The sequence below is a fragment of the Calidris pugnax genome, unplaced genomic scaffold (genome assembly GCF_001431845.1).
Source record: "Calidris pugnax isolate Ruff unplaced genomic scaffold, ASM143184v1 scaffold8, whole genome shotgun sequence".
Lineage (NCBI taxonomy): Eukaryota > Metazoa > Chordata > Aves > Charadriiformes > Scolopacidae > Calidris > Calidris pugnax.
This window is the reverse complement of record NW_015090830.1, coordinates 9,952,320-9,980,088: the sequence shown is the minus strand read 5'-3', so window position 1 is coordinate 9,980,088 and position 27,769 is coordinate 9,952,320. Positions and strand designations below refer to the sequence as shown.

The 27,769-nt window shown below is 34.0% G+C and overlaps 1 protein-coding gene across 3 annotated transcripts in view; it reads left to right on the top strand.

Annotated features, from left to right (window-relative positions):
• CDH9 (cadherin 9, type 2 (T1-cadherin)) overlaps positions 1–27,769 on the top strand; it is a 92,634-nt gene that overhangs the window by 38,623 nt on the left and 26,242 nt on the right. For all 3 annotated transcript variants that reach the window (XM_014941002.1, XM_014941000.1, XM_014941001.1), the window contains one exon: positions 11,804–12,098. In XM_014941002.1, coding sequence (XP_014796488.1) covers positions 11,804–12,098 — 295 coding nt within the window. The remainder of the gene's footprint in view (positions 1–11,803; positions 12,099–27,769) is intronic.

The following is a 27,769-nucleotide window of genomic DNA, read 5'->3' as shown; positions in this document are numbered from 1 at the left end:
TGCATTTACCTAACTTAAAATTTATTATTATTGTCACCACCTGTAGCCATTTTTCTCTTTCAACTTTTAGCTATTGCTATACATTTCTGATTAAGACTTGAAATAGATTTAGTTTGTAAATATTGAGAAAAAAAATGGTTTTTACAAAAATTACTATGCAGTTTAAGTGGAATTAACACTACTATATCACATTGTTAGAAAAAGTTGCAACTACTGACACAAACTTTAAAAGTGGTGCTTTTCTGACAGTTCAGTCTTACAGGGACTGTGGAAGTGAGCGTATTTTCATTTGTAATAAGCATTTGTGATGAATAAACACTGTCAAACACCAGAAGACAACAGAGCATTAAATGTTCAAATACAACTGGGTCAGGCAGATGACTGATAGGACTGAATTAACAAATGAAAAATAAAGTACAGAAAGTACTTGCTTACCTTGTCTCTCTACCACTGCAGCATTCGTATTTAAAATACTGAGACTAAAGGGGGACTGTTTAATCAGACAGGTACAATCAGCCTGTGGTTTATGCAGAATTTCAAGCCCATCTCAGGTCCCCTCCAAATGGCATTACACTTACCAGGTTCTGTTGTGCCAGGAAAACGATCAAGTTGTTTTGATAACTATTCCAACAACAGCCTAGTGTTTGCTACCATTACAGTGACGACCTTCCAAAGATGTCATTTTGAAACAAGATTTAAAAGAACCATACAATTAGGTAATGCAGATTTCAATGAATGCAAAATCAGTGACAAACAATAAAAAGAAAAAAAAAAATACCCACAATATTTCTCTCCTAACTACTGGTTTTCAGCATACTCTTCTTGAAACAATAGCTTCAGTTGGGAAGGTACATTATCACAACAGAGTCAAGGCTCGGTGCTTTTTATGCCCCATCCTGATTTCAAACCTTATGCTTCGATGTACGTACCTTTGAGAATTTAGTTTTCAGATTTTACCAAGAGTTGGGCATGCACTTACATGTCTTGGAGTGGTCATGGGGCAGAGGAAGTGCACTCTGACTGAGGAAAGCACAAAAGCACAAAAAAACTCCACAGTATACTTTCACTGAATCTCCTTTGGTTGGTATGACAGGTTACATTTCCAGTACAGTCTGTAGAATAGAGAAAGAGTATAATACTGTAAATTAATTTCAATCTATGTTTTTCTTTTTTGTTTAGTTAGCTTTGCCAATAAATAAGCAGTAGCAAAGTGCCTTAGTGATGCTTTAAGTAAAGCAATGACCTTACCTACACTCCACTACTGTTCATTTGAACATTTAGTTTGATATAAACATTTAAGGTATATAAAGAGTCACCATTTAACAAACACATTGTGAAATGAGTATTGAGGAATGAACAGACTACTTCTTGTGAAGTGTTCACAGTGTTCACAAAATATTTATCAGTTTGCAAAGTAGGATCTCAGAAAAATACATCTTTTAAAATTGTGATTTGAAGCTTGGTGGTAGACATTGTGAATCAGGCATAGAACTCAAAATCATCACTTTTTAGGTTTGAAATGCATTCCTGTAACAGTAAATGTTTTAAGGATAGTAAATAACTTCTGGAAAATTTCTGGAAACACCATAGAGTTGTACAGCTTAATAAAAATGCACATTTTGGGATCCTCTTCCTTTGAGTCAGCAGGTCTACAGTCTACAGTCAGTCTGGATTTGTTTGTTTGGTGCTGCAGACCTGGAAGCCTGTTTACATATTCCAGGCCAGAAAAGACTCTTTGATCATACTGCCTCACATCTCAATATCTTACTCTATTACTCTACATTATGCTGTATGTCTTTTTGAAAAATGTCAATCTTGATCTGTAGACATCTTTCTATATTTATACATATATATATATATATACACACACACACATAAAATTGTGACTAAGAGTAGTAAAATACCCTTGTTATTGGTGTATTCTTCAGATTATTGTGGATGATCCACAACCGGAAACAGTGTAACACTGGTCAGTTCAGTACAACATTAATCAATGCAGTGCTTGTTCAGTCAGGGCAATGTCTAACCGGGTAAGTTCAAGGACATCAGATTAATTAAAAAAAAAAAAATCAAAACAAAGCAAAAAGACTCTCCCCAAAGGTCCCTCTAACATCCCTATTCTAATTTGACACTTGTAGATGCTGGGGTCGATGGGGCAGGAAGAGTAAAAGCAGAAAAAATTACGGTGGCCAGACTTGCAGGCTCTCTCAAACTAGCATCTCCTATTGCCTCTGAGATAAACTACTTGGTTAGAAAAACCATTGGTCTCCCCTAGTAGAGTATTTCTCATATGCTTATTAGTGTAGAGCTGAGCCAAGAATAATTAGTCCTGTCGAGGCTAAGGGATAATCAATCCATATGATGAACTCACGTTGCTTCCAGAGTTTTTATTCCTGCCTATCTCTGTACACATTTTTTGGAACTACAGTAAATTTTGAACACAGATACAGATTTCACTCAGAAGTTTCTGGTGAGAGAAAAATCTATGAGAAAAATATCCTTTCTTATTGTGAAGCCTTTAAAATAATGATGGATTTACCACCTGTTCAGGGATTGATTAAAGTGAATGTGCTTGATGTTGTGATGTGAAAATTTCTTACCTGTGGACATACCCGTGGACATTGATGATCATAGTCACTTTCTGTAAACCTATATCTCATGTTATGGAACACTCAAATGACACAGTATGGCAAACCATAAAAAAACAGATTGGCTCTTTTCATCAGGCTGAAAACCTGCAACCCAGCTGTTGATTTGGAAATAGAGAGAGAACAAGCAAACAAATTCCATGTGCTTTGAAATCCAGTTCTTTGTGCAGAAGTAAGAAAGCAACCACTTTACCAGGTTTGACTGCAACCTAGCATATAGGGCACAGGAGATGTAGAAGATATGCAGGAGAAAAAGGAACTTAAGAAAACAGCTCTTGTTTCCAGGACTCCCCACCAGGTATGGGGAGATGTACGTGGAGGGAAAGAATTTCCCCATATTGTGTTTGTATCAGCAGAACCAAAAGACTACTAAGAATTCTGCTGAACCCTTCCTGAATGAAAGCCAGATTTACCCTTACCTCCAAGTCAAAATCAGCACCCGCAGCTGGTGTCAGCAGTGTTTTTCACAATATAATTCTCCAGAGAATTTGTAACAATAGACAGCTGAACACAAGAACCAGATGCTGGAAAACAGAAGATAAGAAAAGTAAATGTCATTTGCCTTGTTTAATATACAGTCACTTAGGTTACCATCACACACAGAGTTTGGTTGTTTAATTGAGAAGTTTGTGCTGATGTCACAAATTCAAGTTGGGTAAATATATAGCCATGTAGCATATATATAAAACTTTCCATTAAACACACATAAATTAAAGCAATGCAGATACTGCTGGTGCAATCCACACTGAAAAACTACTGTAGTTATTAAGATATCTTTAGAGTTTTAATTAGTTGAAATGCTAATGAAGGCGAATATTGGCTGACCTGCTGCTGGTGCTAGCTGCTGTAAATTTCGCAAAAGGCTGAAACCATAAAGTGGGGGTACTGGTTAGTGTTCTACCTGTCACTATCACTCAACATATTTTCTGTGAAATTTTAGGTTTGGCTGGGATGTTACAAGCTCTTATTTCAAGTATACTTCTTGCATTTTTGGCATGAATTAATTTAATTTGTTTTAGGCAATACTTATCCATTCTCCTTCGCAAATACTGTCTTTCCCACCTCTATATGCATAACATTTTTCACTTGGAGTAAGCTTAGAGTGATAATTACAGTCAAGTTTCCTGGGGTCAAATCAATTTGTGTTTTAATACATATTGGGCAGACTTGAAGACTCGATATTTTTCTGTGCCACAACTTCAGAATAAGTACCATAGTACAATCACCATATATGAATAGAAATTTGATGTAAATAGGTACACGACTTTGTAAAAGTAACATACACATGAGCTTGTATTTTCTGGTATTTGGGATGTTTCTTCCCTCAGCTCAGGGACGAAGAAGTTTCTAGGTCTTTAGCTAGAAACTGTGGTTAAAATATGTTTGAGGAATCTCCTAAAAGTACCAAAATTTTCTTTTTTTCCTCTTATTTCTGAAAGAGTCACTTAGGGCACACCTGAATAGCTTATGCTTCCCTGTTCCTTCCCATTGATTGTTATTTATGCTTATTGCTTTACCATTTAAGAAAACAGAAGCATATTTGAAGGAATCATACTAAAACTTACAGTTTGGACACTTTACCAAATTGATTTTTTATGCCATGTACAGTACATTATGGTTTCCCTATATATTTTCCAGAGTCAGTAGGTCTGGATATATTACAGACAAAATTCAACATTTTTAAGCTGTCCAACTAATAATATAATGCTCCATTATGTAAATTTTATGGAAATTTTTTTCAATCTAAAGTTAAACATGGCTTGAGTCTTTTGCCTTAAACCATAAAGAAAGAAATGTTATGAAAGATAAACTCAAGGAAAAAATTTTGTAGAAAAAAATTCTATAGAAAAAAATTTTGTGGTTGTCACTGGCATGTGGAAAACACCTTAACTGTACCAAGAACTAAGAAGTTGAATAAACAGCATTTTGGTCAAGAGGGGGAATGTTTTCCATCTGAAGCATAAATTGCACATGAAATATAAAAAGAACAGAGACATACTCAGACAGCTGTGTTATGGTTTAGCAAAACCTTAAACACAAATACATTTGATATAAAAAGACAATACCAATGTAATTCTTGGTTCAGCTTTCATTTTCACAAAGGGAAAAAAAATCTTCATCTTTTATAGCTTCTAAGTTTCCCCTGCTGTCATGCAATAGCCTCAAACCAAAATAACTAGCACCATTTACACTTTATGTTTTATTTTTCTGCATCCAGCAACTGGAAGAAAACAAACAAAAAAAAACAACAACCAACAACAACAACAAAAAACCCAACAAAACAGCAAGCAAACCCTAATGTCCTCCTTTAAGAAAGACCTTTGAATTACACACACTGAAAAAAAAACACTATTCCAACCAAAATTAACAGGTAGTGTGAAATAGGCTAATGCTCCAAACATCTAAAATACATATACAGGCATACAAAAACTTACCATTAAGATTTTAATGGCCTAGAATTGGGCATGCCCATGAATTCACTTTTCCTTTGGGTCAGATATCAATCACCCACCAATCTACATGGTAAGTTCATAACACATCTGAAAAAAAAGACTTCTAACTTTCTAACTTTAACAGTCTGTATTTGCACCCTTTGTTCCTCCCATGTACATCTGCATTCTAGCTGTGATTGCAGCTCCATGCAATGCTGTGTTTTCAACATACCTTTGAGGAGGTTTGCTTGTGTTCTGGTAGTAGTTTCACCACAACAATGTGGAAAACAGCGTGGTCTTCATCTCCCACTAAAATATGCAGGTGTACCAATTCAGTGACACTAAAAAGAGTCATTTGACCACAATAATCACGCAGCATATCTTCCCTTGAAAAGTAAGGAAAGAATCATAAAACAGTTTTGGTTGGAAGGGACCTTTAAAGGTCATCTAGTCCAACACCCCCTGCAATGAGCAGAGACATCTTCAACTCGATCAGGTTGCTCAGAGCCCTGTCCAACCTCACCTTTGCCCTTTGTCCTGTCATAACAGGCCCTGCTAGAAAGTTTCTCACCATCTTTCTTACAAGCCCTCTTGAAGTCATGAAAGGTTGAAACAACATTCTAGAAAGCATTTACAGGCAAATAGGGTCTGAGGCAGAAGACCAAGGGATATCAGGATTCCTCTGCTGGGGACAACTCTGTGGGTGGAGCCAGTGGAGGTAAGAAGTCTGTAGTAAAAGCCCTTTTTCTATGCCATGATACAAAGGCGCTCCGTAAACCATCAAAGTTGTGGTACAATATGTACCACAATGTAGACATGGACATATCCTCTCCTTGATGTGTTTTCATCCTTCCTTTCCCCTCATCCGTCCCCACAAGAAAGATCATACCTTTCTGAATTTAGACAACCAAATCAATGTTTTCACTGTTTATTCGTAATGATCTTTCTAGTCATGAGTAGGTCATCGTGCTCTTTTTTCCCCTTTTAATCTGCAACAATAGTTGTACAGAAATAAATTGCAAATAAAATGAAATCTAAATGAAGTCTGGCAATTTCTTGCTTCTAAATGGGGAAAATTCATTCATATCACCATATAATTTATTAATTTTTTCCATTAATTCTCCCCTCTTCCATTGCCTAACTTGAAACTAGTTGCTCTCTATTACAAAGAACGGAAAACCAGATCAGCTGCACAGTTACAGGAAATTTAGTAAACAGAATTAACAAGAAACAGTCAAGTAATTTTAAACATGGGCCTTCAAGGAACTCTTTTCTAAAGCAACATTTATTTATTTTTTCTCTGTGTTTCTTTTTCCCATTTCAAACCAATCCCTGAACTTGGTAATTTTTGATATCTTTTCACTCGAAATAGTGCTGCTGTCTCCTCTACTGTGTATAATACTGCAGTTTTGAGAGAAGTTATGGATTAGCCTTGGACATACTAAGAGTACATAGTCAAATAAAATACTTCCTAAAACCACCTTTTGCTAATAAATATTGAGTGCTACATGAGGCTGAAGTGTAAGACAAAAGAGCAAGGTACTTTATTTAGGGGAAATAGAAGTATGCTACAGAACTCTGAGATAATCTGTTGTTTGCCTACTCATTTACTTATTAGAAATTACAGTAACAGGGACCCATGTAAATTTATGTCAAGTTTTCTTTTGAAAACATCAAGACCTCAATTATCACATCACATATAAATTCACTTTCACAGAACTGGATAGACAGGCTAATTTGAGATGCACACTTTTTCTATGTAAATAAAGAAAAAAAGATGGAGAGAAAATTTATGAATGTGCTGATATTTGTAAGATGCACATTGTTACAGAAATAGCTAATTGTCACTCCCATAACCATTGCCAATGTTTTTGTCTCTGATGGTCCCCAGGAAATATGTTGAGAACACATTAGCCTGCCACACAGAAGACTATAGAAAAAGAAATGTGTGCAAAAAAAACCTAAGAAATCAAGACACTCAGCAGTGCATCTTTTAAGTTATGTCTTGTTTCCAGTGTGTTTCAGATGAATTGATGCTGTATATCGAATGGGACGTGGATTGCATTTGTTATTGGTGTGGTTACTATATACTGAGTAATCTATTATCCGGTTTGAGGGTTTTCTTTGTTTATTTGTTTGCTCTCCCTTATCAAAGTATTTCATGGTTCTCTCCTCTGACCTGCCAGCTCTTCACAGAAATTGCAGAATGAACAAATTATGATATGAGAAAGGATACATTTGACAAGTTCATTTTCGACCCATATAGAGGTTTTGCTTGCTAACTTACTCCACTGCAAATAGAGAAAAAGGATCATATAGAGTAAAACAAAACAAAATATTTGAACAGGAATTACTTTCTGCTGATAGTAAATGTTGGACCTCCCCAGACCTGCTGGATCTGTAAAATATAGAGAGAAATCACAGCAGTCAAAGAATACTTCAGATCAAGTGTATGTATACTATTTTTCCAGTTTGAACATCTGAATCTCCTTCACACACATGAACAGTTTACGAACTGAAAAAAAGAAATCCACAAAATGTTTTGTATGTAAAAGTATTTACTATAACTGGAAATAAGATTTGGAAAATTTTTCTGTTCTTGTTCCTTGGTTTTAGTGAATAAAGGGCATGGTAGTTTGTAAACTTGCTATAACACACCACAGTTTTGCATGTAATTTTCTGTGGGGTCTCTGTAGAACAAGTGAAATTTGAAAAGCTAAAATCATATTTTATACTATAAACTCAAAATATTTAAGCAGTTTATAGAAGATTACCTGTCATAACAGAACACAGTATAGATTGGTCAAACTTAAATTGCAACATCTTTTTACAAATGTGTATGTCCCTATACTTATTTTGCATTAATGTCTGCAGTCTTTTGTGGAGTTACTCTCTCTCCTAAATTAAAAGCATGGTTTGTAATTATAGAACTCTAATACACTGAGAGAATGGTTTCATTGTTTTGTTTTATAGAACCAGTATTTTTTTCCATAAGATGCTGCATAATGTTTTGCTTTACTTATTTATTCTTAAATATGAAAATAATCCCATTTTTTACACAAACCATGTTGTTTTAAAATTACTTCGCAGATTAATGAAGATTTCTCAAATGTGAATTGCAAAACGAAAAATACATAGGAATTAGAAATTGTTACATGTAGAATAAGTGGTAGTTTACAACCGTACTTCAAGTGATCTTGCTAATAGTAAACTGATAATAGGAGTTGGAACTCTTCGTTAATAGGAAATCCCATTTTGGTCCCAACTGTATAATGTCTTAAAATTCTATGTATCATTTAGTGGAAACATGAGAAAAGTAGGAAGCTTAAAACACCCATCACAGTTTGAGCTATCTGACATGTTTGTAGATGGTTTGAACAGACAGATAAAATAAATTAACCTGTTCTCTGAGGATCTATCTATTTTTGAGGAACAGAGTAAGGGAATGACAGTGGATTGATGTGACTTTTTTCCAGAACCACTTGTTAGCACAGAAAAGATCACTGCTCCCACTGCTTTTTCATTGTCACCCCATTTTAAGAGGTTGTCTACCTTGGATTACCAGCACAGTAGCTCATATGAGCAATCAAAATGAGGTTGTCAAGTTAATCACATTCATTGCCTGGATCTCTGCTACTCATCTGCATTTGTGTTCTTCTAGTATATAGGACTCTTTTTAGCAGATGACCAGCTCTCCAAGACCAGAAATATTTTGTAGGAATAAAAAATATCAAATAGCAAAATTTGCAATCTTAGTAAGGTGCTAACTTTAAGTCAGTTTACAGTCTCTGAAAGATTCTTTAGGTAGCAGAACTGCCTGGTAGAAGTATTTAGGAGGTTTTAAAATATGAACTACATTATTACTACACTTTCAAATAAAATTCAATTAAAATAATATTCCAAATATAATTTTCAATAAAATGCATATTATGTACCTATTATTTCTGATACAGTTCCACTTACATAATATATTCTTATTTAAACTAAGAATTTTGTCTTCTGTTCTAAATCAAGACAAACAATATAAAAATCTCATTCTATCCTTATCCCCTTCTTTCTTTTATGTTCCAGTTCAGAACTGTGTGATATTTTGTTTCAGTAATGGCTTCTTTTTTTTAAAGTCCGAAACTTCCAGTGTCTCTGTACATACTCCATTCTTCCTGTACATAGCAGTCCTGACGATTAAAGACTAGGGTTCCTGTAAGTTAAGTCTCTTTCTTAGTAATATGCCAGGCAGAGTGCTATGGAAAGAATACCTTTGGGCCAGAGTCTAGTTTAATTCATGTAGCAATAAGAAAGTTAAATAAATTCTTATCAATAGCAATGTGTGTTGGAGTATATATACACACAAGATAAAAACAAACGCTGCAGGGAAACTGTTGGAAATTATTTAAAAAATGCAAAAAGTAACTTTGTAAATAGAGGACAGAATGTGCAGCTACTCAACTTTTGAGAACCTACATGTCTAATGTAAGCACCTACATGACTAACGTTAGTACTATAAACAGTTTAACAAATTACTGATTAGTCAGTGATGACTTACTGTGTGAGAATCAAGAAACGCTTCCTCATATTCAGTGTTGAGAAAGAATGTCAGTTTCACAGAAACTCCAATGTCCCTCATGCCTTATGTTAAGTGATTTCCCTTCTCCTGACCCATGGGACTGCTCTCTCACCGAGTTTCCAGACACAGCTCTTCCCATGGCTGCTCCCTGGCTAGCTGGCTGAGGATGTTATGAAGACCTGTAACAACATAGTACATCATAACAGGTATTATTTGGATGTTTTTTAAAGACTCAAAAAGAAGCAGACCTGTCTTCATGAGAAAACTAGTTTCAGGTTCTAGTCATCACCGTTAAATCCGATTCTTATTTGGCATATTTTAAAAAGCTTCTACCTTAATACAAAAGGAGAAAGCTATATTTATGCTGCAAGGTGAGGAATATCTCAACAAGAATGAATGTGCACTGTTTCTTAGGGACAATAAATTGTTCCATGTGGTGCAAGACAGAATAATCTGACCAAAAGAAATACACTATATTTTATACTTGACATACAAATAAGTCTACTGGTTTTTTTCCTGAAAATAATAATCACATATGAAAATAAGTTCAAACACGAAAATACAAATAAAATATTTTTATGAATTTTGTATATTTATTACATAATGTTCCACATTCTGTGTCAAGATATCCATAAAATATTTAAGTTTACTTTCTCTGTATTACCTGTAGAGGTGGCAAGGTGACAGGGGCTTTTTTTTTGGAGTTCTATATGCATGCTGTATATCATTCTTTCAAGCCACTTTAAGTAATCTTTAAGATTTTTCATAGATATTTATTATAGATATATACTGAATATATTAAGTGTTAAATTTTTTTTTATATTCGTCTCATCCAGTCTTGCCTCTAGAAGACCATAACAATAATCAGGTCAGTAGTGTTATAAACTAGAGGAACAAGTCCAAGTGAAGAAATTCAAGAAGATCCACTACAATCACTCTTCATACAGTGGAGTAATAAAAAGATGCAATGGCTCAGCTATGAAATGCAGAGATAAATAGTGGCAGGAATACAGAAACAAGGAAATAAGGAAAAAGTGGCATAAAATAACTTACTTGGCTCTAATGACTATCTAGAGTAACACCTTCACTGATACTGAAAAATATTTTTTTAGGCAGGTAATGTATTAGATTTATCTACTCAGATTAAAAAAAAAAAAAAAAAAAGTGGGGTAAGATTCTTTGTGTCCACACTAGAAAAACATTCAGGTGACTGATCTGTGGCCAGATGTGGCTGTAAGCATATATCTGAGAAAAATATATTGCAGATGCTCATGAAAAGGAACTGTATGTCCCTGTAAATTAAATTAGAGAAATAGGTTTCCAAAAGAGTATTATGTGAGAGTTTATAGTGCCTGGGTCATCTTCAATAGTTTGCTTCAGCTTTGGGTTTAGGGCCTTTTTCATAATGGTGCTATATGGCAAACTAATCAGTGCCTGTAAGTTCACAGGGTACAGATTTGAACTCTTATGAAGAGGCATAGTAGGAAAAGGACTGTTAAATCCCACTTGATGCTTTGAAAATTTACCTCCTAGTGTTCTTGAAAATTAATTCTCCTGTGTGAAGAGGGCTAGCAGGAAGGAAGTAATTAAGAGAGGTGAGGTTTTCCTAAAGGAAAAAAAAAAAAAAACAAACCAAAACCCCACCAGAAACACAAGATGCTTAAACGAGAGTATTAGAGTATTTAGAGGTGATTTTGGGAAGTTCAGAAGCTATAATCCTTAAAACCTGTTTCTTCTATGTTGTCACAAGGTAAATGGCTGCCTTATTAGCAACCAATAAATGGGAAGACAAGTTTGCAACAAGACAATTTTGCAAATAGAAACTTGAGAGTTTTACACAAACTGTCATCTTTAGAAAGGAGACTTCTGGTAGTTTCTGGACAGATTATTTAAGGAAGTATAATTTTTTGTTTCAAGTTGGTCATTGTAAATGTTACTCCAATATCTTCTACATGTGTCCTTATAAGTTTGTTTAGAGCTATTTTTTGTGTATGACTGAGTCTCAAATTTGCAATTTTTCCAGCAGTGAAACACAAGATAATCACTACTGACCCCAATTATAGTCAAGATTGTACAGATTTATTCATATATGCTGAATGATTTGGTCTGTAATAACAATACATATATTTATAGAATTCTTCTTTTCTACCTCCCTGAAGCTACACACTGACCAAGATAAAGGAGATGGAAATTTAAAATACATATTAACAGGAGATGGGGCTGGCAGTCTGTTCATTATAGATGAAAATACAGGAGATATTCATGCTGCAAAGAAATTGGACAGAGAAGAAAAGTCCCTGTATGTACTACGTGCCAAAGCTATAGACAGAAAAACTGGAAGACAAGTGGAGCCAGAGTCTGAATTTATCATTAAAATCCACGATATCAATGACAATGAACCAAAATTCACCAAGGACATGTACACCGCAAGTATTCCGGAGATGACTGGAGTTGGTAGGTAAAAACTTATCCTTATGTAAAATGCAAATGAGTTTGAGTAGATTGGAAATTTATAATTTATTAATTGAGGCATTTAAGAATAGCTTCTGTGAATAACCATGGAACAATTTTTGTTGCCAGTAATGTATCATAAATTACTTTTTTCTGCTTTTATTTATTTATTTAATCTTCATCCACTTGTTAATCCTTTTTCCACACTTTAAACTACTCTTTAGTCTTTTAAGCCATCAAGGAATGCAGCATATATTGTTGTCTTATCAGTTACTACTGAGACTATCACTTGCATAAAACGTATCCTCTTTGTATTTGTAAAGTCTGATTCACCAAACCTTTCTGTACCTTTAGACACAAAAAATGTTAAGCATGTAAGTATGTAAATCAATTAATGTATCAAAATAATGCAATATATGTTCCTACAAATACCTAACAATTTGTTACGAGTTGGGGTGGTTTTTTTTTTGGGGGGGGGAGGGTTGTATTTTTGTATTTTTTTTTCTCTTTGGTATCAATATTAGTAGTTGTTCTTGGTGGTGTTTTTTTTTTTAATATGGATTTCTCTATTTGGGTTTTTTTTAAGATACATATAACATATGAAGATACATAACATATGAAGCTCTTCCCCAAAGAAATAACTCTTTGTTTAAAAAAAAAAATAATTCTTAATGGATAAAAATTCTCAACCATTCACAAATGCTGCACTGCAAGGTAAAAATGCAGAGTGACAGTAGAATACAGGTGAGAAACATGGCATCAAAGGAAAACAATTATCTAAGTCTTTTTCAAATAATATAAAGTGATAGATAATATTCACCAGTGCACGTTCATTAGAAGTCATCATGATTACCTTAGTGGTCCACTCGTTTTCAGCAGAGACAATCTCTCTCATAAGATAAGTGGTACTCTTGTAAACCTCATAAAGCACACAGAAGAACCTATAAAATATGGAATGAAGGCAGTGTAGCTCTTGAAATATCTAAACAAAAGAAAGCTCTATGAGTGTAAGACAGCAAATATACACGAGGTAAGGCATGTGACAAAATTCAGGGCAAAAGAAGGAAAAAAGAGGGTGCCAAAAATCAAACTCAAAACAGATATAGTGTGGCAATGGGCTGTGGGAGTAGCTCCTGCTTCATACTTTCCACAGTGGATAGGGTATCCATTAAAAAAATCTCCAATGCCTTATGCAAACGGCTTTTAAGAAATTGAAATTATTCTTCATTCAATGGTATGATTTAATGAACAACTACTGGCATTTCCTTTGTCTAGATATGCAGTCCAAGCAACTTTTTCATGAACACAGTCTTTATTGCAGAACATTACAAATTTACAGAATTTCAAATTGTGCAAGTAGGTTCATTACATCTCAACATTTAATCTCTTCAGTGGTCTTGGTATATATTGCTGTTCACAAAGTAGATACATGTCAAATTGAAGTCCAAAAGATAAATTTAGTAAGGAAGTAGCGCCAAAACTTTTAGTTGGTTTTGGACTTTAGAATATAAAATGACATTTGAGGTTGGAGGTTTGTGTAAAATAAGTCATGAAGAAAGAACACACTGAGAAACTATTGAGTGATCAATGCATATTTAGGGTTATTGCTGCTGTGAACGGAACAGGCTGCCCAGAGAGGTGGTGGAGTCTCTGTCTCTGGAGACATTCAAAACCTTCCTGGGCATGTTCCTGTGCAAACTGCTCTAGGTGAACCTGCTCTGGCATGGGGGTTGGACTGGATGACCTACAGAGGTCCCTTCCAACCCCATATTATTCTGTGTTTCTGTGGCTAAAAATATACTGAAAATGAAAAGAAAGAAAGAAAAAAGACTGAGATCACAAAAGTGCATTCCAGAAAACCAGAAAACATCAGCATAAAAATTTAAGTGTCCTTAATTCTATATGTTCCTCTGTAGTAGTGGAAGAATATAAGAATGATAAAATAAAAGCAAGAATCCATGAAATAGGGTACGCCAAGTACACAGATTAAAAAGCCAAGGTAGTCCTACATTACCTGCATAAATACTTAAGATTATGAAGGTAATTTGTTATAATTGTATAAACACAGATTCTTGCATACTTAACCAAACAACTTATCTGGAAACAACTATACAATTACACTATACACATTTTAAGTAAAGGATATACTCATGATGAGCAGGCCAAAAACTTGTGGGAAATTCTCAGTTTCTTCCCATCCTTCACTTTCTCTCAATTTTATGTCTTAAAAATAATTTTTTTTCTGAACTATTATATTTATTATTTTGTCAAGATCAACAAATATGACAGCAGATATTTATGAAATATCAGGAAAATGAGAAATTGAAGAGGAATCATCACTAACAATGTTTCCAGCCACATGTGTATCTGTTATTCAAATGACATATCATATACTACATATTTCTCACTGTGTCATTGACTGTTTCTTGGAATAACTAGATCTAAAGTACACAAAGGAAAATGATAAGTCAACATCTCTGACGGAATGTGCAACTTTCAGTACCAACAGGCAAAGCTCACTCATATTTAACTAGTAAGAACAGTGAAAGCATAAGGTGGATTTTCAGCACAACCATTCCAAGTCTGGGGGGAAATATGAATTCTTATTCATGCACTAGTTTGTGCTAATCCTATCTTTCAATATCCGCAGCCATCAAGCTATACATAAATTAGCCTTGCTATGCCTAAATGGGACGCAGTTGCATCTCCAACAGCATTATGGGTATACCAAAAATGCTGTGTAGCAAAGTTAGTACTGGAAGCAATCAAAATCATTGAAGTGAAGTGACTGCAATGTCATTTCAGATAGGTTTTATGGAAATGATCATGCTAAATGCTCACAGTGATATTAACTTAAAAAATTAAATGAGAAAGTTAGTTTAAGGGATTCTAAAACTCAATAACATGGAATTTCTCATTAAAATCAGCCACTATACTGAAGAACTGGAGGATAATAATGGCTGTAGCTATATTTTTGAAAAGTGCTAAAGCTGACTTGAAGAATCCTGAGGTTTATGTCATACTAGGTAAATTGATTCAATAAAAAATCACTCCAAAAAAATGAGAAAAAGATGCTAGACAGACTCATAAAGCTTAGTCAAAACATAATCTAGAACGTAAAGGAACAAAAGATGTTCAATGTTTTAAATTGATGGAGTGCCAAGGCTGTAAGATACGTTCTTGAGGACAATGAAGAACAGGTGGATTTGAAGCATGACCTAGTCTGACTTGGCTATAGAAATAGTACTATTAGCATAAGAGGAAACTTCAGAGAAGCTAAATACTTGCTATGCATCTTGAGAATAATCTTTTCATTTCCTCCTCATGTAGCAGGAAAAGTACAGCCCTGATCAAACTTAAAATCTACTCATTTAATCTTAAAGGTTTACGCCAGTATAAGCTGTGAACCAAGTATCTTTCCAAATGAAAGATGATTGCTAAAAAAACCAAAATATAAACGAATTGAAACTACACCTTACACCTCTTTGTGAAAAACACACCTATTCCTCAGGATATAAATAAATTTATTAATTTTTTTTGGAAAAAGGAAAGTTAGCAATGAGATGTCCTGTGGAGTTCAATGCCTTTTGACACCTGTGTCAATATTATTCCATCCTCCTGTACCTGCCTTGCTAATTTCAATGAGTAAGGGTTACTATTTTTTCTCACTAAACATTGTTAGCATGCAGTTGATGAGAATTTCACAAAATATTTTTCATCTTTGAACAGATCCTATTAAGAAAAGAGACAACACCTAATTTAACTTAGCACTCATTTCTACATCCTTAATTGTTACTTTGTAGATTTTATGGACCTAACCAAAGGCACCTCCTGGTTCAGAATTTCTACATGACATGATTTGTATTATACATAAGAATAGAGGGCCATATTTTCAATGGCTAAGTTTAAAATTCATAATTTTTCCATTAAATTAGTTTCATTGCAAATACGGTCAAAGAGTTTTTCTTTAGCTGAACAGTGAAGTTTGATAGAAGAACACTATATATGAAATATAGATATGGCTATTTTCAACTTGGGCATACAGGATTACAGCATGCCTAAACATGCCTTATATTTAACAGCTACTCTAAATAAAAGATATGTATATAACACACACAGAAAGAAAAAAAGATACACAGAAAGAAAAAAATTGCAGTAAACCATACAGGGTAATATGTAGTAATACTGCCATTTTTATTACTGTGCTATTTTCTGTGAGTATAGTACCATATACTGCAACACCAATTACACAAGGATTGTGTTAGAAGTCTCATTATCATTGTTCACTATTTCTATAGTATATCTTGGGTATATATAAGCATCACAACTAATACGAGATTTACGTAAAACTGCATTCTCGTATTTAGTCTTAGTTACATTATGTTTTGAGCATCACATAATCATAAACATGTATGTCTTAAGAACAGTTAATTTATATAGGAAACTCTTACAAGAACAAGTAGACCGTACAGTAAAAAAAAAGAAAAGAAACTGAACCAAATACAGTAACCATCATATTTTCTATTTTTGAATTTGCTTATGTCAGTAAGCATTAATCTACAGATGTGTGTAAACGACTAAATGGAGGCAGCTCTCATATTTCATATTTCAGCAGGAAATAATTATATTTTCTCCTCTGCATATTTTCCCTGGTTTCAGATGTTTATTTAAAAAAAAAGAAAGCTATGAATGACTGTCTTGACTTTGCCAAAATCTTATGAAATACTTTGCTGACTTGAAAAATTTCAGAATGTTAACTTTTAGCATATACTCTATTTTAAAATGAATTATTGAATTTGCTTTAAGAGAAAGATATATTTCAGATAAATATTTTATCTATACATTCATATTTTGCCTTCTACTGTTAAAATATAGTATTAGAATTCCTTTTAGTCAAACGAAGCGCTATGGCAGAAATCGTGTGGGTAGACTACTTCCTATATTTCTGTTTGCATTTGCCACCATAACTAAAGAATTTCAAAACCTCTATAAATGTCAGAGACTGCATAGGGTTCTCTTTTTTAAATGCAGTATTTTTAAACATTTTTTAAATTTTTATACAGGACTTTAAATGAAAAAAATCCCTTTTGATGAAATAAAGATGAAAATAGAAGAGTTCAATGCCTTTTCAATGCCAATACTTTCTTAAAATAAACGATCAAAGTGAAAAAGGCAAAATTCTCTTTTTGGTAAACAGTAAATAATATAATGTAAATAATGTTATATAAATAGCAGTAAATAAGATAATTAAATATAAATTTATTTTTCCAAGAAATTTGGGTTATTTTGGAGTTTTGTCAGTTTTGGACATGCATTCTGTCATGCATAGCATTTTGTTTGTAATATGCTTGCACTACATTTTTATTAGATTTGGCATGAGGCAGAACTTTTTAAGAAGGGTATGAGGGGGGGTGTTTCCAGTTAAAAAAAGAAAACCATTGGAATGTGAAAAGAATCTTATTTAGATCATGATATTTTTTTTCCTTAAATTGTTCTATCTTTTTTATAGTTATGTATATAATATGGACAGCATTTTCCTAGCAAAAAGGAGGTCTACTCCACAATGAACTTAATTACTAGAGCTCTGATATCATAAACAGGTTTTTTTGAATTTTTACTACTCCACTGACTTCAATCTGGATGCTTTGTCAGTGTTAGGATCTCCCTGCCTGGATTTTATTTCATGATTACTGTATATAATATAAATATAAATTTAAATGTCCATTTAGAACTACTATTTTTTTCCTGAGATTTCTCCTACATTTATTTAGATGAACAAAATCATATGTAATGTAGACATTCCTGCTCTTCAAGGAACAGAAGGAAACCATTCTCAGAGGAAAATCTGTGAGTTTATATTACTCCCACGTATTTATGTGATCTCAAGAAGCAAACAATCATACACTCAGATCCAAATGAAAACCAATAATTTCCTTTTAGGAGCCAAACAAACAATGTAACTAATTTTTAACAATAACATTTTGGGATGATTATTGTTATACAGCTCTATTCACAATGAAACCTATGAAGCTAAAAGTAAACATAGAATTTATACATTACTTTTTCTCCTTCGAAGTTTTTTTAATTTTATCTTTACATAAATAATTTTATCCATTAGTAATACTGTATTATTCTTTGTTACTGTCTGAAGAAAATATAAACACTTTAAAAACTAATATAAGCAATCACATAAAATCTAATATGTATATATTATGCGTACATGCATATGAAGGTAAAGAAGAAACTTAAGTAAATAAATAAAATAAAATTTGGGAAAATCTTCAAAAGTCATCAGAAATACCATAGTTTCTTTAAAGTTTGTGCAGAATGTATCAATGTCACAGTTGAAAAAAACTGAGAGACACTGCACATTCAAAAAAAATAAGAGGGACAAAAATCAGACTTAAGATTCAAACTGGTACTTCCAAAGAATTTGAATCATTCACAAATCTAAGATTTACAGAACATTTTAACATTACAGCTAAACAGATCTCAAGCTACAGCCAAAGGAATGGCACTCTTTTCCTTCTTTTGGTCTATCTGCTCCTAGTTCTGCTGTCTTATGCCTTACTCACTGTTCCCAAAAGAAGAAAGTTTAAGAGCTGAATCATCAGAAAAATCGATTGTTCAAGGTCAGCGTTCATTTCTGCTACTTTTTTTCCATGGGTCAGCCCAAATGAGCTCAGATGCCAGGGCTGGTGCTAGGGATGTGACAGGAGGAAGAAAAGTATAGCAGGTAAAACTATCCAGCTTTCATCCAGCAACATTTAACTTTGTCTAAAAAATCACTTGACATACTTGTTTTTCTTCAGCTCCAAAATCCTTATATCTTCTAAACAGGACTCCTCACTCTCTCATCTTATCTTGGGGGGAGAAGTTTGGTTTCTTATTAAGACACCACAAATCTAAGGCGGCACAATGGGAAAATCAGAACCATCTATTAACCTCCTGTGAGTAACCACTCATTGTTTGTGCTAGAAGAAATCAGAGTTTAGTAGAAGTACTGTCAGCAAGTAAAAGTAGCTAAAGCTTGCTGTAAACACAGGAAGGTATAAATAATTTCCCTATTTCTGTCCCATGGGAACTGAGACGCTGTCAACTCAGTGTTAGAAGTTTGTGACCTCCTCTGAGCTCCCATAAACCTCCACCTGCTGACCCTTCATGACATGCTGGTCTAAACTATTTCTCGTAGGAGGAAATAAGATGACAGGAGTTCAAATGCAGCAATTAGTAAACAGGATGGGTGACTTTTAAAGCACTATATAGGATTTTAGGCCTTGTAAACTGTGGACTAAACTTTGGAGATGTAGTTTTAAAGTCATTACAAACATTTAATTTCTGTATGTCTCAATTTCCCACTAATTAGTGGAAGACTATAACAGCATAGATACATCAAAATGTGTTCAGCTACTGCAGGAATAGACATCACAGTGCCCTTGCAGTGAGAGTCATTCTGCCAAGTGGAATTTTCAGGCCTGGGCTATGTTAAATGTGGCTCTCCTTTTTATCTCTCTGAAATGATTCAATGCAATACTGTTTGCCTGGCTGCTTTATTGCAACAGATTTATTATTTCCCATTATCCCCGTAGATTGAAAAACAAAACAAAACAAAACAACCTGGAGGCCTGGACCTCTCTAAATTAGAGCTTGAAATTAACATTAAAAGTTCTTGTATCATACTTCCACTAAAGATTTTTTGATATATCAATTTTCCTTCCTTTTATTTCAGTAGATTTTCAGCTATAACACTATAATCTCTGAACAAAAGCATAATGAATTCTTTACATCAGCACTTTTGCTCACACTGCAGTGCAGTACAATGAGATACGTTCTGCATTGGTAGAGATGCTGTCCTTCTGATAGGTTGTTAAACCAAGGTGATTTAATCTTTCATGGCTTCACATCTAAAAAGTAAAAATATCTTCGACATACTGAAAATATTAAGGATCAGCCATGTTGCTTCAGCTAGTATATATATAGCTCTTGATATGAACATAAATTCTTTATATGCCCTTTGATATAAACCTGTGTTACAATTCACAGCCATGTGCAACCTGTTTTCATAGCCACAGTAAATATATGTCGCCAGCTTACAGGCACCTAATTTATTCCCTTATGAGCTCTTCCAGCTACCAAACACCAAATAGTTTTGCTTCTTTTAAGACAGGGCACAATATAGCAGATGTGGTGAGCCCCTTTCTCACATTTATGTGACCTTATTGGAGCCTGCGGCAATTGAACTTAGTACCATCTAAGGACTGGAATAGCTGGGACTAATTAACATTACCAATACTAGGAACACCTGTGTCTTTATGAGGAGGAACATGTCAAATAGAGGTATACATGTGTTATATCCTTTATTAAAACTAAACCATGGCAGACATGTTAGTAGCGGGGAGGAAGCAATTGTTTTCTAAGGGCAGATCTTGGTTTTAAAGTGTTAACATTAATGTCTCTATTTATATCATGCTAATGCACAGAGTTCTTTCCTGACACTACGTAGTCAAGTTACTTGTGTAGTTTTGGGTGTCTAAAATAAATCCATTTTTTCACTTAAATGATTTTTGGAGAATGGGATTTCTCAAATGTCACATCTGTAGTAGCCTTGGAAGACTGAATACACATATCTAAGTCAGGAATTGAAATTAACTCGATATAAATTAAATCTGTTTGATAATTGGTTATATGTAGCCATAAAAGAAATTTACAAATTATATTAAGAAGCATTATTTCTTTTTTTTTTATTCTGTTAAACCACAGAATATCTGGGATTCTTACTCAGTCTAATCTTCTGAACACAGAAGTTTTTCAGTTTTTTTTAAAAGAAAAGGTAGCTTTCTGAATGCCTGAATATATATTTTAGTTGCTAATATTATGCATTGAAGTGTAAAAAGTCAGGTTTATTTTTTAAAATCATGTTAACACACGCATGCATCTATTTTGAAAGTACAACACAAAGGCTGGGTGGTTTGATTGTTTTGTTAGGAGTTTTTTGGTTGTCATTTGTTGTTTTTTTACACCAGATTTCTCTATAGCTTCTAAGTATTTCCAAAATACGTAAACAAGATGCAATGGGTCATATTTGGGTGTAAGCTAAAACACATTTTTTTCTAATATAATATAGTTTAAAGTAACTGTCACACAGAGTAGAATGTACATAAAGATGTTTTGATATAACTTTTGGTCTTCCAAGGAGGTAACAGTCTCATTAGAAAGATCTATCAAAAAAAAAAAAAAAAGTCCAGACTCCTACATCTTTGTTTATCCTGTGTACCTCATTTCATGAGCTCTTCCCCTCCACCCTTAACCCACAATTTTAGTAGAGCTACTGAGAAATGATAGATTTATCTCATGTGAGTCTGAATGATTAAGAACACTTCTATTACAAATGATTTAGCTGGAGCATACCACCAGCCTAAGAGTAGCAAGGTCAGGAAAGGAACATTACTATCCCAATGAAGTCCACTATTATCCCTAAAAGACACTATCAAATGGGTGTCCACTGAGGTAGAAGGACTATGAATGTCTGCCCATAATGGATATGGTATTGTTAAATAAGTAAACTTCTGACTCAAAATGTGCTTGTACATATGTATATATAATAGATATGTACATTTATATATATTACACAAATAAAATATGACATTTATTTCAATCAGGTCATGAAAATAGGTATGAGAATTGATAATAAATTTCTAGCAACATAGAATCTGAATTATAAGAATGTCAGTTATTGCATGTGTGTTTGTCTTCAATTAACAATTCATCTTGAATTCTATTATACATCACCATTTCCTTTTGCAAAACATATAGATATTTTGGAAATTTTTTGTGTCATACACAGCATTCACGGAGAAAATGAAGGTAAGAAAAGGTTTCTCCTGGACTATCTTGTCTAACTCCTGCTTATTTGAAAACTACACTGATACTCGTCTTTTAGAAAGTATATGGAACAAGATAGTTTACAACATTTCACATGGCAATCACTGTACTGTTCTTAATATCTAGCAAAATGTACATCTGCATGTTTTTTTATCAATTTTATTCCTCGTGAAAATTGTTCATATATTTGTATTTAAAACACATATTTCTCACACCATATTAGTAATTTTTTAAAAAAACAAAAAACCAATAATCTAACTTTTTGTCCACTGAAGTATGTACACAGGTGTGAATATTCTGTATTTAACAGAGTTGCTGCCAATAAACTGCAAATTCTCATCAAAGCTTCCTGTCAGAAAGCCAACTCAATAGCAGTTACTTCACTCTGCTTCAAGGCAAATGATAAATAGTCTGTGATAAATAAGGCAATGTACACAGTATGCTGGAGACATAAACAAAAAATCGAAAGGTTTATTTCCTCATAAAGTCAAAATATGTGACAGTTGTGAGAAAGACACCTAAGTAATAGCCACCTTTTTAGCACACTGAGGTGGTTAAGAGAGAGGACAGGAAAAAAAAGTCTTATATTTCATGGTCTGGAAGACTAATACTTACTGACTTAATGAATAAGATTTTAAAAGATACATTGGTTATCAGGAATATCCATCTACCTGAGGAATATAAAGAAATCACTTATGACCATATGCCCAATTTATCTTCACTGAGACCGAGACACCCCAGTGTCCAAAGCTTTGGAAATTAGCTCAGGTGTTTCTACGAGTATTTCCCAAACAAGCAAATTGGAATCAATACCTTTAATCTTTTTCAATCAGAAGTTTTCAAATCTATGAGATTTATCCAAATGAGATTGAACTCATAATGTGTGTCATTTCCTATGACCGTAATCTTGCAATCAATAGACAATGCACTTGTGATCAATTTGCAAACTTACTGAAAACTCAAGTCTTTAGCAGAACACTTCCGCATGTGAATCATTTGACAGATTATACTCAAGACATTTGAACACTTTTAAAGACAAATGAAATGTCTAGAAATAATAAAGATAAGCCCCTAGAGTGACTCTGCTTGATATTCTGGGTGGTTTGTCTACATATACATATACACACACAAGCGCACATATATACTTACATCTATATGTACTTATATATATCCATGCAAGCTCTAGAAGTGTTTACCTTTTGTCTAAAAATAGTACTCTAACTAAAGTAATTTTAAAGAAGCCTATGACTAAGATAACCCTGGAATCTGTTTCATTTTCTCTGCTTTAGACTCCATTTCTCTTCCAAATTACAGGTCTTTGTCATTTCCAGAGACAAGATCCACAGTATCCAAACACCACAGAAGCACGAGACTTTCACAAATCACATATTATAAACTAATGTAAATCTGAGTTTACCAATTATATCTTCATTTACTGCATTTTCATATAAAATTACTATTTTCCACCATTGTATTAATGTTTAAAGACACAGACTTTATCACTACCCAAATGGGTGTTCCCACAGATGATGAAAATACCCACTAATAAAATAAATATGAGCCCAGCCTGTTGTCTTAACAATAATTTATTACATTCCTATGGTCACAATACAGATTCCCATATGGTTTCAAATTACACCTGTTTTCAGAGCTGGCAAAAGTTAGAAACCCTGTAAAGATTTTAATCTACTTGTATTACAGAAGAATTTTGAAGATGCAAATGAGAGTGGGGTTCTAGTTCCCTGTCATAGACAGAAATCCATAATAAAGATACTCTTCAAACCTAATAGAGATGCAAAACCAAGCTCAAAAAAAAAAAAAAAAATAGCAAATGAAAAATAGGTACAGAAAGCTAACTTGTTCCTTCCAAAAAAATTCATAAACCTGTGTTGCATTGTAAAATCCAGAACTGTAAATAGGTATGTAGGCATGTATATAAGAAAATCAAAGTTTAATCTTAAAGAGTGGAAATTATTGAAAACTCTTTATTTTAAGCATGCTTTTTTGCTCTTAAGTGGAAGTTTTAGAGAACTACAGGTAAATTCCCATAATAAAACAAAGGGCAGAACAGAAAGTTTCTTAAAGCTGTGCTACAGGAACAAAGAGCCCTGAGAGTAGTGAAGAAATAACATCCCTATGATTACTTCATTATCTTATAAATTAAAAATTATAAGGAGAACTAAAAATTTGGTTGGAACAGTTGGCTAGGAATTGTGCTTTTCAATCAATAGATAGCCACATTGCAGCCTTTGCAAACTACTATTATTTCTTCTAGAAGGATCAATGGGGACAAGCTCTTCCTAAGCTTTTCATAAAAACAGCTGAAAGATCTTTCTCTCTTTTGGAGTATTCCAGAAGTTAAGATGGGGCAAAGGGCCAAGATCGCAAGCTTTCTTCTTTGAAAAGGAAACAAGCGGTAGAGTTCCTGTGACTGACCTGCCATGGATGGCAGCTGTCAGTCCATAAAGCTTGCCTATTTCACATACTCTCTAAAAGCACTGTGGTCAGAGAATAAGTAACCAAGGTAATTAACTGCCATATTATGGCATTACTTGTTGTTCCTTCAACATATTTGTTTCTAGTTGGAACAACCTTACCATATGCATAGCAGCTCCAGACCCAGAAACATGCTACTGGTGAGTTTCATCATTATTTTGAATAGAAATTTTGAGGATGATTTTTTGATTCATTTTTTCAGTTTTGGTTTTAATTTCTTTTTGAACATAGACTGCAGATACTTGCTCTGCCTAAAATAAGCATGTTTTCTAATTGTAAGTATGTACAGCATGTTGAACAAAATGAAAAAGATATCTAAGCTGCAGTTCATTTGTTATGGGTGGCAGATCATTTTATACCATACCTCTTTAGTCACTAGGAAATGCTAGTCAACATTAACACTTGAAAGATTCTGACTGCTCTTTTCTCTATTACTCACTGTCATTTGATGGCACCACTATTGCTCTTTCAGAAGTGAGTTTCTTTATGGTGAGAAGAGGCAAATAAGCTTCCCAGAAGAATAAACATACACGGAGTTGTTCACCCACCAATACTTCAAAATACTTCTCATTCTTTTTGCTGTTCCTCACTTGTTATTGCATCCATAAGGCTTTTCAAATTTTCATGCAGGGCATCTGATGCACTTCACAGTTACAATTACTGCTAAAGAAAAACTAAAGTTACTGTATCAAGGTATTGAACAGTGGGAGGGCGAGGGCTAGAGGCTGTGTTAGCTTTAGCCATTCTTTTCCAGCTGAATTTCAGACATTATGTTATAATGGTGCATGTATTGTATTCACTGGCAAAAGCCTCTACCCCATGCAGCTTTTCAGGCAGATTAAAGACAGAGTAGTTCGGTCACATTGCATCTTTCTATGTGGTGGGGCAGTCATTAGCACATACTTCCTTCTTTAATGCAAGTTCTGACAACACAATCAAAATTGTGACTTCATTTTGTCATAGAAAAAGAAGCACTGAACAAAACTCCAAAACATCAAAACACAACACACACAAGAAATGATGAAAATGTTTTCCCCATTGTGTTTATAAAATACAAGGGAATGTTTCTGGAGTAAAGCTACATAAAAATAGCACCTCATATTTCCAGAATGGGTTGTAAAGTCCATCTGTTTTTACTGGTATGAAGTGAAATAGAGAGGGAAAGCAGTTCTGAGGGAAGAAGTAAGGCTATACTGTGCAGCATAGCTTAGTTTTATTGCATGTGAAATTACTTTTAGTTACATTAACAGGGATTACAGTGACTATTTGTGCACACCATGGTGGTGTAAAGTTTGTGGTTCCTGGAGGGGAGATCAGTGGGCAGCTAAAACAAAGATGAAGTATCCATCTACTGGACCTAACACATCAACTAACTTCTTGATCAGCCATTATATGAGATTGTATAAATAAAAATAAGAGACAGCATGTTTTCAAGTGAAACTAAGTTTCACCTCATACCTATAGGGTTGACTATTAAAAAACCTCAATTTGGTTAAAGGTAATTTATGAAATATTGCATCTCCTGTTTTATGTCACCTTTTTACCTCCTCTCTTTTGTCTTTTTTATACATAACTGCTCAGACATAGATATGTTTAAACTACATTTTAAGTTCCTTCTTAATTTTTCAGTGTCACATTATTGCTCCTTTGAGTCTGGTTCCTCAGGTTCCTTATTTGTTCTAAGTTGGCTTTTTTGTTTTTCTCCATCATGCCCATTTATTCCTCTTCTAGCTTGGATCATTTGTCAATTTCTTTTTGCCATTTGCTCTTTTTCTGCCTTTACTCTTCCTTTACTCTTGCAGATCTTTTGTGCTACCAACCTTCTGGCCTTTTCTGCATCAAAGAAAAAGCAGTCTAGTGAGATCTCCACTAAATTGTGGTCATGTAAAAGAGAACAAAGTTCAATTTGCAGTTCCCTATTCCTTCAGCTTTCTAAAGTTGTCTTCTGGTCAAAACTTAAGAGTCATATCTCAACCTAATTCAGCCCTGCACCTTGTACAGAAAGAAGTGATGTAGTCCAGCTGGTGAGGTAATGAGATCATTGGTGGTGAATTCTACACGTTCATAAACTTTTTAGGCTTGGGTAGTGCCATATGACTGCTCCTAGTTCATAATTCTTCCAGTTCATTTCCTAAGCACAGACTCCTATCTAGAGAGAACAGCCTTCTCTCTAAAACAAAAGTGGTTAAGTACCTCTCAAGATTTCTGTAGCTCACTTAAAATTTCACTCGTGTCTTCAGCAGGGGCATCTCCATAGTATGTCCATATTAAAATAATCCTTGGAGCCATGCTCTCTGAGCAAGCTATCTGTCTAATATCTCCTCTAGGCTTCTAGCCAAACAAAATTCCTAATTTTTCCTCCAGAGATTTTCCAGACTGCTCTCAAATTTTTTTAGTTTTTTAAAAGTAACCCACTTCTAAAATCTTCCTTCCATGAATAAACTTGATGAAGAGCAGATTGTCATTGTGCTTGAAAACAGAAAGCAAGCACAAGAAGCACAAGAGCTTCTCCTTTAGGGTGATGAAGTCCTTCCTGCCTCTCCACTTACCCCAGCTGGTCTTCTATTTCTGAAAACGCCTTTCTGCTTTGCACAGAGTTATCTCTTAAACAGAGCTAGATATACACACACACACAAGTTCTCTGTAAAAACCAGAACTTTCCAATAATTGTCAATTTAACAGAAGTTGACTTGAGAAAATATAAAAATGTCTAATAATGTAAAAAACACCCTGCTTCAGCCTTTTCAGAATTTTTAAATTTCTAAATTATATTTTAAAACTTTATATTAGAAGTCTAAACACTATTTTTTCTTAAATTAAAAGTTTTAATTTATCTGAAATCTCATTTTCACAAAAAATGTCAGAATTGAATTCAAAATGCATTTTGACGTTACAGAATTCCCTTCGGAAAAATAATGTCATGGTTCTGAATGATATTTAAATCGCTACCTGTCATTTTTTGATCTAGTGTGGAATCTTGAAACATACTGTGCTAACAACATAATCTGCTCATTTTCTTTACCCAAGCTGTAGATTACTATTCAGAATGAAAGTTACAGAAAAAGTTATCAGTAAAAATAACATTTTCAAATAGACACAGATATATTCTTCTGACTGGCAGAAACTGTTTAATTCATGTCAACCAAAGGAGCCAAGTAAGAACAAGAGTTGCATGCTGAAGAGTATGACTTTACATGAAAGACACATGTTTTGCTACCTATCTCATCTAGTGAAAGACCTCTTTTGCACTACAGCAATCCTCTCCAAGCTATTTACTTCAGCTTTGCAATGGGACT